This window comes from Anneissia japonica, unplaced genomic scaffold (assembly GCF_011630105.1).
Source record: "Anneissia japonica isolate Jap-2015-1 unplaced genomic scaffold, ASM1163010v1 scaffold1594_len1068242_cov183, whole genome shotgun sequence".
NCBI lineage: Eukaryota > Metazoa > Echinodermata > Crinoidea > Comatulida > Comatulidae > Anneissia > Anneissia japonica.
The window spans coordinates 830,092-843,374 of NW_022722535.1; the positions used below are offsets into that span (position 1 = coordinate 830,092).

The 13,283-nt window shown below is 34.4% G+C and overlaps 1 protein-coding gene across 2 annotated transcripts in view; it reads right to left on the minus strand.

Moving 5' to 3' along the window:
* LOC117111903 overlaps positions 1 to 13,283 on the minus strand; it is a 30,592-nt gene that overhangs the window by 7,304 nt on the left and 10,005 nt on the right. For both annotated transcript variants that reach the window (XM_033254931.1, XM_033254930.1), the window contains exons 2-4: positions 7,532 to 9,044; positions 5,500 to 5,651; positions 2,365 to 2,521 (exon numbers count right to left, since the gene is read on the minus strand). In XM_033254931.1, the coding sequence (XP_033110822.1) occupies positions 2,365 to 2,521; positions 5,500 to 5,651; positions 7,532 to 8,993 (1,771 nt within the window). In that variant the 5' untranslated portion in view covers positions 8,994 to 9,044. The remainder of the gene's footprint in view (positions 1 to 2,364; positions 2,522 to 5,499; positions 5,652 to 7,531; positions 9,045 to 13,283) is intronic.

Below are 13,283 nucleotides of genomic sequence, written 5' to 3' on the forward strand. Positions count from 1 at the left end.
TACATCTCAGAAGCTTTACCAGCCTCAGCGAGGCTGGTAAAGATTACCGAGACGTTCCGAGATTTTACAAGGATATTACACGGAGGTACTTTCACACGTGCCGTGAAATGTTACTTTTGGTTACATTTTGTTACATTTGGTAAGATTTTTGTACTTGTGAATCGGGTATAAGTCTCATTATGAGGGTTCAGAAGTAGAGTTGATTTTGGTCATGTGAAGCAATGTTATATTGTGAATGCAAATGAACCCAAGACTTTGGGATCAGAAGGCAAGTAAGTTAACCACCAAGTATTCAACTACATATATACCGTAAATGCTCGAATAAGCGCAGCTCTGCTTATAACATTTTTTAAAGCCTTCAGTGCGCCGCTTATTCGAGAGCGGTGCTTATAAAAAAATATTGCCGTGGTACTTTCCATGCCTTTTCCCATGTTACCTATTCAACATATTCCCATAGTTCACTAGGCCTATTATAGGTCTTATCATCATAAACAAATATTTATAAAGAAATGCTTGTGTTTTCACATTGTGTTAATTATTCATTTTAACAGGGTAAAAATTGTATATAAAACCCTGTTTCATTACACACACGGTAATACACTCTCAAATAAGTGCCGTGGCACTTATTCGAGAGCAGCACTTAAAAAAATCATGTTTGGTACGGCACTTATTTGGGAGCAACGCTTATTCGAGAACAGCGCTTATTTGAGCATTTACAGTACACTGTTTACTTATGGACGTTCAGTGCAATATATAAAACCCAGAATACAGTTAGTATTGCAAAGTCTTTCAGACATACAATAAAAAATATACTACTATATTTCGGTACTGTAGCTATGTTTAGTTTAATAAAAATGAGGTAGACTGACAAGTACTGTGGTATGCTAACCACAAAGCTATTCAACTGTATATACACTGTTTACTTATTAAAATTATTCAGTGCAATATATAAAACCCAGAATACAGTTAGTCTTTCAAAAATACAATAAAAAATATGATACTATTTCGGTAGAATTGTACGGTAGCTATGTTTAGTTTAATAAAAATGAGGTAGATTGCCCTTTAAAGACTAACAAACCTTGTAAAAAACCACAAAATGTTTGCTCACACTGTGAATCACAGCCATTTAATTAACTTCACTGAACGTGAACGAAAGCTTAAGTGGGATTTTTTTCATTGAAGTGTAGTAAGTAAAGTGCTAAGAACAAATGTAAAAACCATACAAGAAACAGTGAAGTAAAATAGAAATAAAGAAAAACTTACTCAAAATTTTATATAAATAAATAATGACAATTATTATTATATACACAGAGATTTTTTCTATTTGATTTAAGGATTATCATGGGTACATGTCTTAATGTTGTATCCTAGGAAACATTCAAATTTAGGCAGGGAAATTCCAAAGGGTGGGGGATATGCTTGTGCAGTTTATGAATCTCTTCTTGTTTCAGTATTCCCCACCCCTTAGCACTGCCTTAACACCCTTTTATTAGCTCCAACAGAGGGACAGGCTGGTAAAGCTTTCCAGGGGTCAAGACCACTGTGGAGCCAGACCAACAAGAATGAAAAGATCAACTCAAATGGTTTCAATTAGACATCTAAATACCTTAAAGGCTGGGACTTCTAAGGGCTGCTCCCTCAGGTCCCCACCTAGGCCCTACCACTCAACCTAGGCATCCCAATACCCCATCAGCTGGTATAGCAGCCCTGTTCCCTTTTGTTTCAGTACCATGCTACAGTAGAACCTCTCTTCCACCCCATTAGCACCCACTCAGCATACTTAGTTTCTATTAATACATATTGGTAAATTAACATGGCCACAATCCAGTGCAAAGAATCACAGTTAGGAAGTCTGTACTTCAAGGTGGATTACTCCTCACTTCCTCGAAACATACACCACAAACCATGCAGTGACTAAATGCTGCTAATAACTCGACTCGCAAATTCCTTTTAAATGATTAGCAACATGAGAGGACAGAGAGAAATAAAATGATAATGAGGGAAGGGTGGAGATAAATTAGAGAAATTGGGTATATTTTTCAAAGCACAAATCATTCTACATGTATGTCAAATATAATTAAGTCTATGTAATTTACATATTTGCTTCAATTTGTCCTCATAAAAAATACAAGGACAAGTCAATACTTTCCAGAATTATCAATTATTGAATTGTATGTTTGTACATAAGTTTTTAGACTTCTGCTAACTGTAATGTCTTTTAATTATCAAATGTATTTTGATATATATTATTTACAGTATTTACTAATTTCATTTATTCATTTGTATTTATCTACTTATTTTTATACTTGTATTTTATTTATTTAGTAACTTGTTTATTTTAATGTTCTCATAAAAAAAACTCACCGTTTTCTTGATCTTCCCACAGAGCAGAAACTTTCCCAACGAATGGAGGTTCCCTACGGATTCCTGACCTTAACAGAATGCAGTCCCTTTCACTGATAATATCATCCTTGCGCTTTATTGACTGGTAGCACATCTTTTTAATTGGCGGCTGGTCAAACTGAAACAATACAAAACTTTGTTGAAACCAAGTTTGTAACTTTGTTGAAACCAAGTTTGTTTCCTTTCTTTCAAAACTCTATTTTTACTGCTGGTTTTGTTTTATCAAATTTCTATTTTAGAATTTGATCAAATTCATAGGCATTGCAATTTATATTAATTATTCTTAATACTGTACTTTCATCTATATTAGTTTAGTTTTAAATTGATGCTCAGGCTCAGAGTCTGGAGGGTCCATCTCTCCTTTTTTGCCATCTACTGTAGGCCAGACTGTGAGGCTGTGTTTGAGATTTTTTGTCTGCTGCTAGGGGTTTCTTACCCCTGGATCCACTGATGAGGAGAAAGGCAACCTAGGCTTAATTTGCTAGGCTACGGTGAAAACAGAATGAGTCAGTTAGTAAATTTTTCTCACTTCAACACTGTTAAATTTGTATAATGCAACCCATTTGCAACCATCATTCTTCACTACAGAGCTCAGGAAGGTTGTGAAAACCTTGCCAATAAATAATTTTTAAAACTCCTAACAGACCTGCCAACACTTGGGTCATGAAAATCTGGAGATTTTTTTAAAAATCTTCAAAAAACCTGAAGATTTACCAAAAAATCTGGAGGTTTCCAGAATTAACCAAAAGATGGTGCAAGATACCAAAAAAGTCACGTCACTACAAATCATTGGCAGTTGGTGGCGACAATCAACTTAAAAATGGCTGTTTGTTTATTGACCACAATGCAAACAGGCAGCGTATAAATTTAACAGGAAGATGCATAAATCAGAGTATTTTTGTGGGGGGGGGGGGGTGGCCTATGAAATCGGGTGAAAATTACATTTGATCGGGAGAACTGGAGATTTGTTTAAATATCGGGTGACACCCGACAGGATCGGGTGAGTTGGCAGGTCTGTCCTAATTAACTGAAGTCAGACAGTCTATAGAACTAATGTAGTCAGTTCAGAAAAGACAATTCATCTAGCTCAACATAGCCTTGAAATAATGATTAATTATTAAAGATAATTATGTATTAGAGGATAAGCATGGGTTAAGGTAGAGTAGGACTGGCTATCATTAGAATAAATAATTACTAAAACTGATACATAAATAAGGATAAGTAAAATGATACTAAAATTCACTAGTGAGATGTGTTTAACATATCAGTATGAATATGAACAGAATACATAATTCTTTCAGTTAACAATAAGAATAAGCAGGGGAAAGATGTTTTGTTGAATTTGAGGAGATGGGGTCTAGGGTTGTACCAGAGCGGGGACATACAGTGATCGTTTGAGATTCTGCATTTTGATTGTGCCAGTTGGTTTTTATTATTGGTAATGTTATAAAAAAAAAAAAATTTAATAAAAATATGTACAAGACCACGGGAATGGAAGTTGTAGATGAGGCACTTGAACAAATCTGTAAAATTATTTACGGTATAGACCCTTCTGCAAGAAAGAAAGGCCCAAAAATATCTATACGAGTTGCGCAAAGAAGGTACACGGAATAAATGTTTATAGGACAATTTAGCCCCCTCCTTCTGAACAGCCGCCAGGGCTATACTCCCGAAAACACCACAGGTGGTCAGAGCCCTTGCCAGAGCCTTTGTCAGACAGTTTTATCCTCTCCTAAATGATTGACTGATTGATTGATTGAAAGGATCACAGGATGTGGTTGATTGATTGATTGATCAATTTTACTGGCCAGGTAAGTAATCCACTCATATTACTATAACATTAGCAATAACATCCTGTTTATTAACTAGAGACACATAAAATTCAGAAATCATGAGTTTCAAATTTACTTCTGGGGATAGAAATCTTATAGGCTCATTGGTCTCGTGGGTACCATTCTAACAAGCATTTATAAGTTCAGAATACTTAAATGTTTTATGACCTTTAGTTCGTTTAAATATGTATCCATGGAGATTTTGATGTAATCAACTATTTCACTCAAATATGACTGCCCTATATTGTTTTCACACTAAAAATTAAGTTGCAGTAATAACAGTACAGTACAAGAAATGACAACAGCACTTTTAAGACTAATTATAAAATTTACTGGCTCTAACTTTTGTCCACACTGTGGACTTCATCAGGAGATTGTACAAAGGAGATTCTCCTGATGTGTGGACAAAAGCTAGATTTCTTAAACTGTAGTTAGTTGTAAAAGTGCTGTTGTCATTTCTTATAGTTTTCTATAGCAGACTTAATGTGGCAACACTTTTTGTATTCATCATAAGTAACAGTACAATGAATACACAAATGAACTATTGAAGGACAAAATAAAAAAAAATTATGAACATTTTCTTCTACATGAAGATACAGATGTACTGTATACACTGGACCTCCATTTTAAGTCCTTATCCGGGAAGACTTGGTTCTACCAACCGAATAATGGGCGAGGAGCGGCTGGAACCAGCACCAATGTTAGGCTGTAGCTAGCGGCGCCCCTGCCTTACCGTGTGGCAACTGGACACGCCCAATGAAATAATGATCCAACACTAAAATACTAAAAGGAATGTCTACTGTACATCGATATAATTATTTTCTTCCCATTTTAGTATGGAATCATTATTACATATAAAACTGCATTTCGAGAACAATATGGCTCAATATCAACAAAAATTAACTTTTTTTAAATTAATTTTTATTCAACTTTATTTACCGAGGGTGACCCAAAACAGCAATTGCTAACGATCATGGGGCTCCCACAAAAAACATTATAGTTCATAAAATTGCAAAAGACATACAGAAATTAATTAAATGATAAGTATACAATTCAAAAATATATGAAAAATCAATGAAGTACCACTGCGTATTGTAGCGTACTACATATCTGATACTACTAGATTTATATATTGGAGTCTTCATCGCTATACGCTGGATACCCTATTGGACTAAGGTAAGCTCCATTCGGTATTATTATTACAGTACATAGGCGATAAATACTACATCAAACATGTTATTAAATACAAAGCAACACTAATTACCTGCGTGGATATTAGCCTCTCCTGTGGCTGTCCGATACCCTTCCATCCATTTGTTGACCGTCGTCTCACTATTTTACCGACTTTCTCAACAGTCAATTTTGGCTTACGTCCAGGTCTACCTCTGATTGGTGCAGTGTCCGACACGTTATTATCTATTTAGTTAGCATAGAAGTTCATAATCAAAATGAAAAAAATAAATTATTGTTAAAAATGTATTTATATTACTGCACATGGAAAATCCATCTTAATAGTGAAAAAAATAATGTTACTGGATTCCTTTAAAAGTTTTAGAGGATTTTAATCCAAGTAAAATAATACGAAAGTTTTCCCACTCCCTTTTCAGGTATATGGAGAGGGGGAGGGGCATCTTCCATTTCATAATTTACATTCATGAGGCAAAAACAAGCATAACATTTAGCAGACATACAAACATAATTTCCAATAAATATATGTCTGGGCATAGCTGAATCATTTGCTTTTTTAAAATACATATTTTTGCTATGCAATTCTTAAACATTTACTGTTTGTCCACTGTATTTTCATTCTACTAATCCACTTCATCTCTTTTTCTTCTAAATAAATTTTTATTCAATCTACTTTATATTCAATAACTTGCAGTGCAAGTGGAAAAATCTCTTTTACAGCTTAAATATATTATTTTAGATTTAAAATATAAATTTTCCTATCCACCTCATAAACAAACTCTGGTTATCAAAAGCATTTAATGTTCATTACCAACTGCTATAGTGATGGTTTTTTTGACTAAATGATCCGCATTATAAAAACAGAATTTTATGGCATCATTGATATGGAACATAAATATGAATTGTTTGTCCACTGTACATTTAATCTATAATTCTATTATTATGGACATCACAACTTTTTTTTTTCTTTTTTTGTTTAACCAGAGCAATGAATGGTCAATGTTGACAAGTATTTTAATATCATATGGCGTGATGTCACATGTAGTCAGTCAGTCAATCAAGGCATATGATTATTCAGAGCTCAGTATTGTAATTGTATTTTATTCACTATATTTATTGAAGGCCTGAGGCATAGAAAAGGCATGTTGATATTGCTTGTACTTATTATAGCCATCGACAGGGTGCTTTAACTTATATATTGATGTATGGTACTATGTATTTATCTTGGCCACAATATAATATCTTTATTATTATTATTAACATAAAATAACAAATTATTACATTGTTGATTGTTGACACAGTACTCAGAGTGAAATAAGTTTTCTGGAAAATAATCTAAATACGGAAGTACCCCTATTTAGAAAATACCTTCGGGATTAAAACCTGTATCCCCTTAATAGAAAAAAACAACATTTTTTCAGTTGTTGTTAAGTGTTACACATTCATGTGTTAGGACATAAATTCATCATTCTAGAAGTGAACGACAACAAATAGCCATGTGATGTGAAGGTTATTGTGACAATCGATGACAGTGTACTGTTCACATGGAAGTCTCCATGGACTCATAGTAATTGTGTCAAGTTTTATTGTGTCATCACTCATCCATTCACACTTCATTTCAGTTTATATCACCCTCCAATGAGCGTGTAATCTAAAATAAGGTAACCATGCCAACTGAGAGAAAATGCATAGCATTCTTGGAAAAAACAACATATTAGGCGGATTAAAGTTGGCACGGCCCTCCTCAAAATTTTTGAAAATTAAAATATAATGGAAATAAACCCCAAAAATTATTCAGATTTAAGTCTGAGAAGGCAATTTCCGGCTATACAGAGGTAGTGTTGACCCTCCATCTGTAAAAGTCCCTACCTGGCCCCCTCTATTTCAAATTCCTAGATCCACCACTGATCATTTAAAAATAAATGACTTGACATTGTGCATCCTTTGTACATTAGAACCTAAATTCTTCCTTTACATGAACAGCATTTTCTGGAGAACCGTTGTGTGACTACGTCAAAATGTATGGGAACAATTTGTATTTAATAACCTAAAAAAAATATCATAATGTAGAATTATTTGAATAAATAAATGACGATGAATCAACTTACAGAATTTTTTGACAACACAGCTATTTATAGTTCCAAAATTATTTTGCAATCGATTCTTAGCAACTGGTGCATTGTGGGACAGGGAGTTCTTCTTCTTAGCTTTCCCGTCACCTGTACTTAATCCAAGAGCAGTACCTGGTGACTTTGAAGGTGTAGTATTTGGAACTAAGGTGAGGTGGTCATCCACAAAATGTGAATTTGCAATACCATTTTCAAAACCGTTAGTAAGCATAGTGGCATCGCTTTTACTACCTTTCCTTTCCCTAATTCCATGTGGGCTTGTAATTCCATTTTCAAAACCGTTACTGAGCGTAGCGGCATCACTTTTACTCGCTTTCCTTCCCCGAACCCCCGACGACTTTTTCAACGGTTCATCCTTTTCGTATAAAAGATAATTTTTAGTTTCCGCTGTAAGACTAGCAAGTCGTCTTTTGCGATTTCTTGGTTCAATATCGGCATATTTCTGAGACAAACGTCTCTTTTTAACCACTCCAGTCCTTGGTACGTCATTGGTCTTAGAATCATTCGCTGACTCACTATTTGAATTTTGTGCTTGTTTTTTGCACTCTTGTGTTATATGACCCTTATTATCATTTTCAACAGAAGTATCTACTTTGTCTGAACTATGCTCATCCACTACCATTTCCAATGAAGTCGATGATTTATTGAATAAAATCTCATTATCAACCGCTTCAAATACGTCGCTAATATCATCGTGAGACTCGTTAGAAGGAGGATCAGTAACAAGGGATCCCACCTTGTCGCTGTTGCTATTTTCCCCATCCATGTTATCTGTCACACATTTTTCTTTTACAGAAAGCGATTTTTCATTTTGCACAATTCCATTATGCTTACGGTTATTACCCATTTTGGTGTTTTTCTTACCGGAACTACTTGTCTTGTGTGTCATGTAGGTATTATGGGTAAACGTTCTCTTTGGGTCGCTAAGGACGACCTCAGAGTAAGTTGTTATTCTACCGACAGAGACCCTATTTCCAATCGGATGGCATGACTTATATTCCAATATTTCCGACGATCGACTCTTCCCTGCATTTTTCTCCTCTGAGAGACAAGTATTCTTGTAAGATACACAATTATGATTGACATCAAATTTCGGTGAACTTCTCCTATGATTGACAGCCAATCCATCATCTGATTTACGCCGTTTGCATTTAGACGGAACTACACTCACTTGCCCAACATCAGCCTCAACAAAGTTTATTTTTCTCTTATGATTGTCACTTACCACATGCCTCTTTTTCACAATGATTTTCGAGTCTGACAGACAACGTCTGCCCGGTGACACTGTTACATGTTTAGAATTTCCATTCGGTATATCCGTAGCCTTGGATAACTTACATCCTGCGTTGCGTTGATTTTGGACGTTGTTCTTTCCTTTTGGACTATTTCTGCGTGCTGCTGGTTCGGGGGACACTTGGTTTAAGAGATGCTCTTGCTCCATAGACAAAGGCTGGCTGCTGTCAGTAGAAACTGTACTAGTGCTTGCTGATGTCTGAAATGAAACACAAAACTACGTCACCTTGACTAGAGGAAACCGAGGAAATTAGGGATTACCCAAGAGGATTACTATTACTGTGGAGTATCAAGTTCTTTAGCTAATATAGTAATAATATAAAAAAGCTATCATTCGAAGTGCACATATTGTGCACATGTCTGTAACTCCCATTATCCTCCTACCCTTAAACATCGTTCCTTAAACTCCCCCCTCATAACACCAACATACCTCTTTATTTGTTTCATTTTTATCACTTCTAAATACCTCAATTGTAAATATTATTAAGAATCAAATTTATCATCTTTCACTTCTTTAAAAAAAATACCAGTAGTAATTAATTTATCCTACAACATTCTCATTTTAATATCCTAATTTTCTTTTAATGATGCTGTTCCATCATAGTTAAAGATACTTGTCATATAATACCAGAGTTCTGGTTTCGAATCCTACATGCTCCTGGAAAATTTAAACATTGTTTTTTTTTTATTACACTCACAAGTCTATTTGTAGTTAACATATTTTTATTAGAAATCTTTTAATTCCACATTCAGCACTAAAAATTGTTGTTCTTACTTCTGACTATAAGGTTGGAAACCGCTGCACCAAACCTTTCCCGTTCCCCAACCCCCACAAAACCTGCATATATATTTTCTGCCTACAGACAAGTCAAAAGAATACAAAGTAGGATTGAATACTACTGACCTGATTATGGCGACAACTACAGCATATAACAGAGCGTGTTTTTAAGCATATGGGCCATAACCTGGGGTAATAATGTACTAAGCACTTGAAACATAACAAATATGAAATATGCGCATTAGGATGTATAAATTACCATTATTATCATCATTACTATTATTAATATAGGCTGGGGTTATGAGGTAATGCCAACAAACATGTTTTGATAACCAGAATAAACAGAGGCTTTGAGATACAGTTGTGTTGCAATGAGAAAAACATGCTACAGAAAATGATAAATTAATACTACATATGAAAATATGTGTAGTAATATCTTATTATCTGTCATACATCACTAAATATAAATGTTTGACAAATTGTCAATGAGCGACATTTAGAGTGGTGATGACATGACAAATTGTTTGAATGCAAAATGATGACAAATAACAAAGATGTCACTATTAATATCTTAACTAAATGCCATAATTGATTCAAAAAAATTGTGATCATTTTTCAGTAGTGCTTGCAGATCACTGTCGTTGTCTTCATGTTCATAACCGAAGTTTCAGTATTACTATTTAATATTAAAATATTGTCTAGGAAACTATTTCCTTGGATGTCCTTGCTAGATATCTTTAAAATTATCCCTTCCTCAAGAAAGTTACATCAGATCACCCTTAGCTTTCTTTTTTGTTCTTGCATACTTAAGATGTTCCACTAAGGTCACCAACTTAGATCGCAAGTTCATTTTTATAATTCTACTGTTTAAAAAAACAAAGCGGGAAGATATAGTTACGATCTAAATATTTGTGTGTACTGTATGTTTGCACTTTCAATTTATCTTCAACATGAAAATGGGGATTGTTTTATAAAACTAGCCCTTTCACCTCATTACTTTTAACATCAATACCTGAGTAGAATATAAAGATGGCGAAGATGATAAAATCCTTTGTTTAGAACTTAGGATAAATTATACGACATAAACTGTGAGTAAAACAATTAAGGAAGTACAAGAACTGGAATAAACACCGGTATCCAAGAGATACATCAGGAAAATTGCTCTAATTTCAGTCTCACTTTCAACCACGTTTAAATGTTTTTATATTTTTTTTTTGTCAGCAGAAATTTGTCACTACAGAATGAAATGAAAGTAAGCAATAGTCTAGTAGTATGAGAAGTCGCATCACAAAAATAACAATGATTTTATTCCAAGATAAGACAAAATATCATACAGTACAGTACTTTTACTTTACTTTAAAAATAATCCCAACGACCTATCTAAAACTTTTTTCAACAATATAATCCTAAATCTAAAACCTGGATAACAAATAAGGCTTGTCCAATACCAGCCATCAGTACACTGTTTTTACTCCCTCTGTTCGCATCGTCTCCCACTCTTGCTCCTTCAGCATCCAAACATTGATTCTCTCAAATTCTCTTCCTTCTTCTTGTTTCCCTTCATCCTTTAACCTAAAGATTTTCAAAACTCTTAATAACAAACTCCCTCTAACCTCTCTAGCCTAGTTCTCATCGCTCCTTTGCAGGGTACTGTTATAGGATTACCTTTGTCCTACATCATCTAATAAAAAAAAAACCCATAAAGGAAAATGGTCCAACAATGGCTATGTTCTCACACGGCTGCTAACCGTTAGAAGGATCCGGATCCTGCTAACCGTTAGCTGCCGTGCGTCCATACGAGAAAATCCCGATCCAGATACCAAAAACATGATGATCAAATCACTGGCCAATAAAAAACTGGAAATTGTAAACGCGTACGTGTAATTGGTTGAAGATAAAAATCCGCTCAACTTGCTAACTAACTTCTCACGCAGGTGCTAACGGTTAGCTCCCAATCCGGATACTAGGGCTCTCGTGAGAACCAGGCTAATGATAATACACAATTCTATTGAATTCTAGTCTATGCACAAGACTAAAATTCTAAAGCTCTGTCCACACTTTAAATCTTCTTTGACAAATAAACTGTTTGTATGGCCTATATATGGTCATGATGTGCCTATATATGGTCATGATGTGCCTATATATGGTCATGATGTGATGTCATCATGACCATATTTAGGGATCCCATATTTTTTGTCAAAATAAAATTTGATAGCGTGGACATGGTCTGGACAAGGTTTAAAATTTCTGAAACAGTCAAACAGAGCCTAGTAACATTAAGGAAATGACACACTATACAAAAAAAAAATCTCTTTTTACCTCTTAATTCTCCCATAACGGTTCATAATCATTCTTAATTGGTGTTTTTCATCTGATTCAGATGTTGTGTGCATAGATAATTTATTTGCCCATAGATTCGTTGATCTAATGTATGTTATTGATATTAACATTATTAATAATGTTATTATCTTAACAACCAAGCAACACTTCCTTTACATCACTGGGTGAGTAGGAAGTCTGTTAAGAGTATTTCAGCAATCTTGACTACAGTGTACCTTGTAACAAAGTCTCAGCTATGAAATACCATGATAAATCATCAGGTACATTAATTGGCCAGGCTATTATTACAGTATCTATGACATCTTCAAGATAGGCACAACTAATATTCAAGAAAAACTTCTGAAAATGAAAGTTCATATTACACATACTGTAATTTTTCTTACTATTTTATGAATTCACAAATTCAAATATATTCTAAGTTTAACACATTCTAAAATTAATAAATTAAATATTGTTGGGAGATATTAATTAGGACTGACTGATTTTAATTCATTATCTGAAAAATATAAACCGGCATATTATGCCTTGGGGTTATGATAATGAAAGAATGTGACAACAGCCAAAACTACATAGTAATTATTATTTGTTGGCATTTTATCACTTTCCATGTCTTAACTGTCTAAAGTGCTTAGTATTATTGCCCTGGTCAGCTGAAGCATAACCATCATCATATAGTGAAATCTCCTCTGCTCTAAGGGAAGCATTTCCTACCATGAATTAATATTCGATATCGATGAAAGTACACTGAAGTTAAACAGTTTTTAGAGAATAGAATGAGAGAGATTGACCGGATTAATCTTGTATAGGTTGTGTAGGTATATAGTCAAAAAGAAAAATGTTGGAAGATGATTAACTACAGGTCTGATAATCGAACAAAAAAACAAAACGGAAAAGAAATTGAGGTAGGATCGGAAAGAAAATATTGATAAGCACAACAGCAGCTTGTTTTGCCCTATTATGTATCCAACAGGGGAAAGAGACAGCTGATCTCAGTAGAACAATAAATAAAAAATTATCTGTAAAAAAATTTAGCAGCAACACAAAGGCAGTGTGTGCGGAAGGGGCTGAATTGGAACATCTAGGTTGGGAATTGTTGATAAGGTGCATTGCCAAGACTGGACGTTATCCAAACTGAGAGGATTACTTCCTGCTCATGTCTCTCCAATGTAATCAACACGCTACAAAGTACAATGCTTTCGTTGATTTACACATGATAATGCTGTATTAAATATGCAAATTTAAATCGGAAAATAAATTGGGAGATGTGGCCATTCTCTATGATGTGACACATACAGTAAATCATTGAGTATACAACATAAA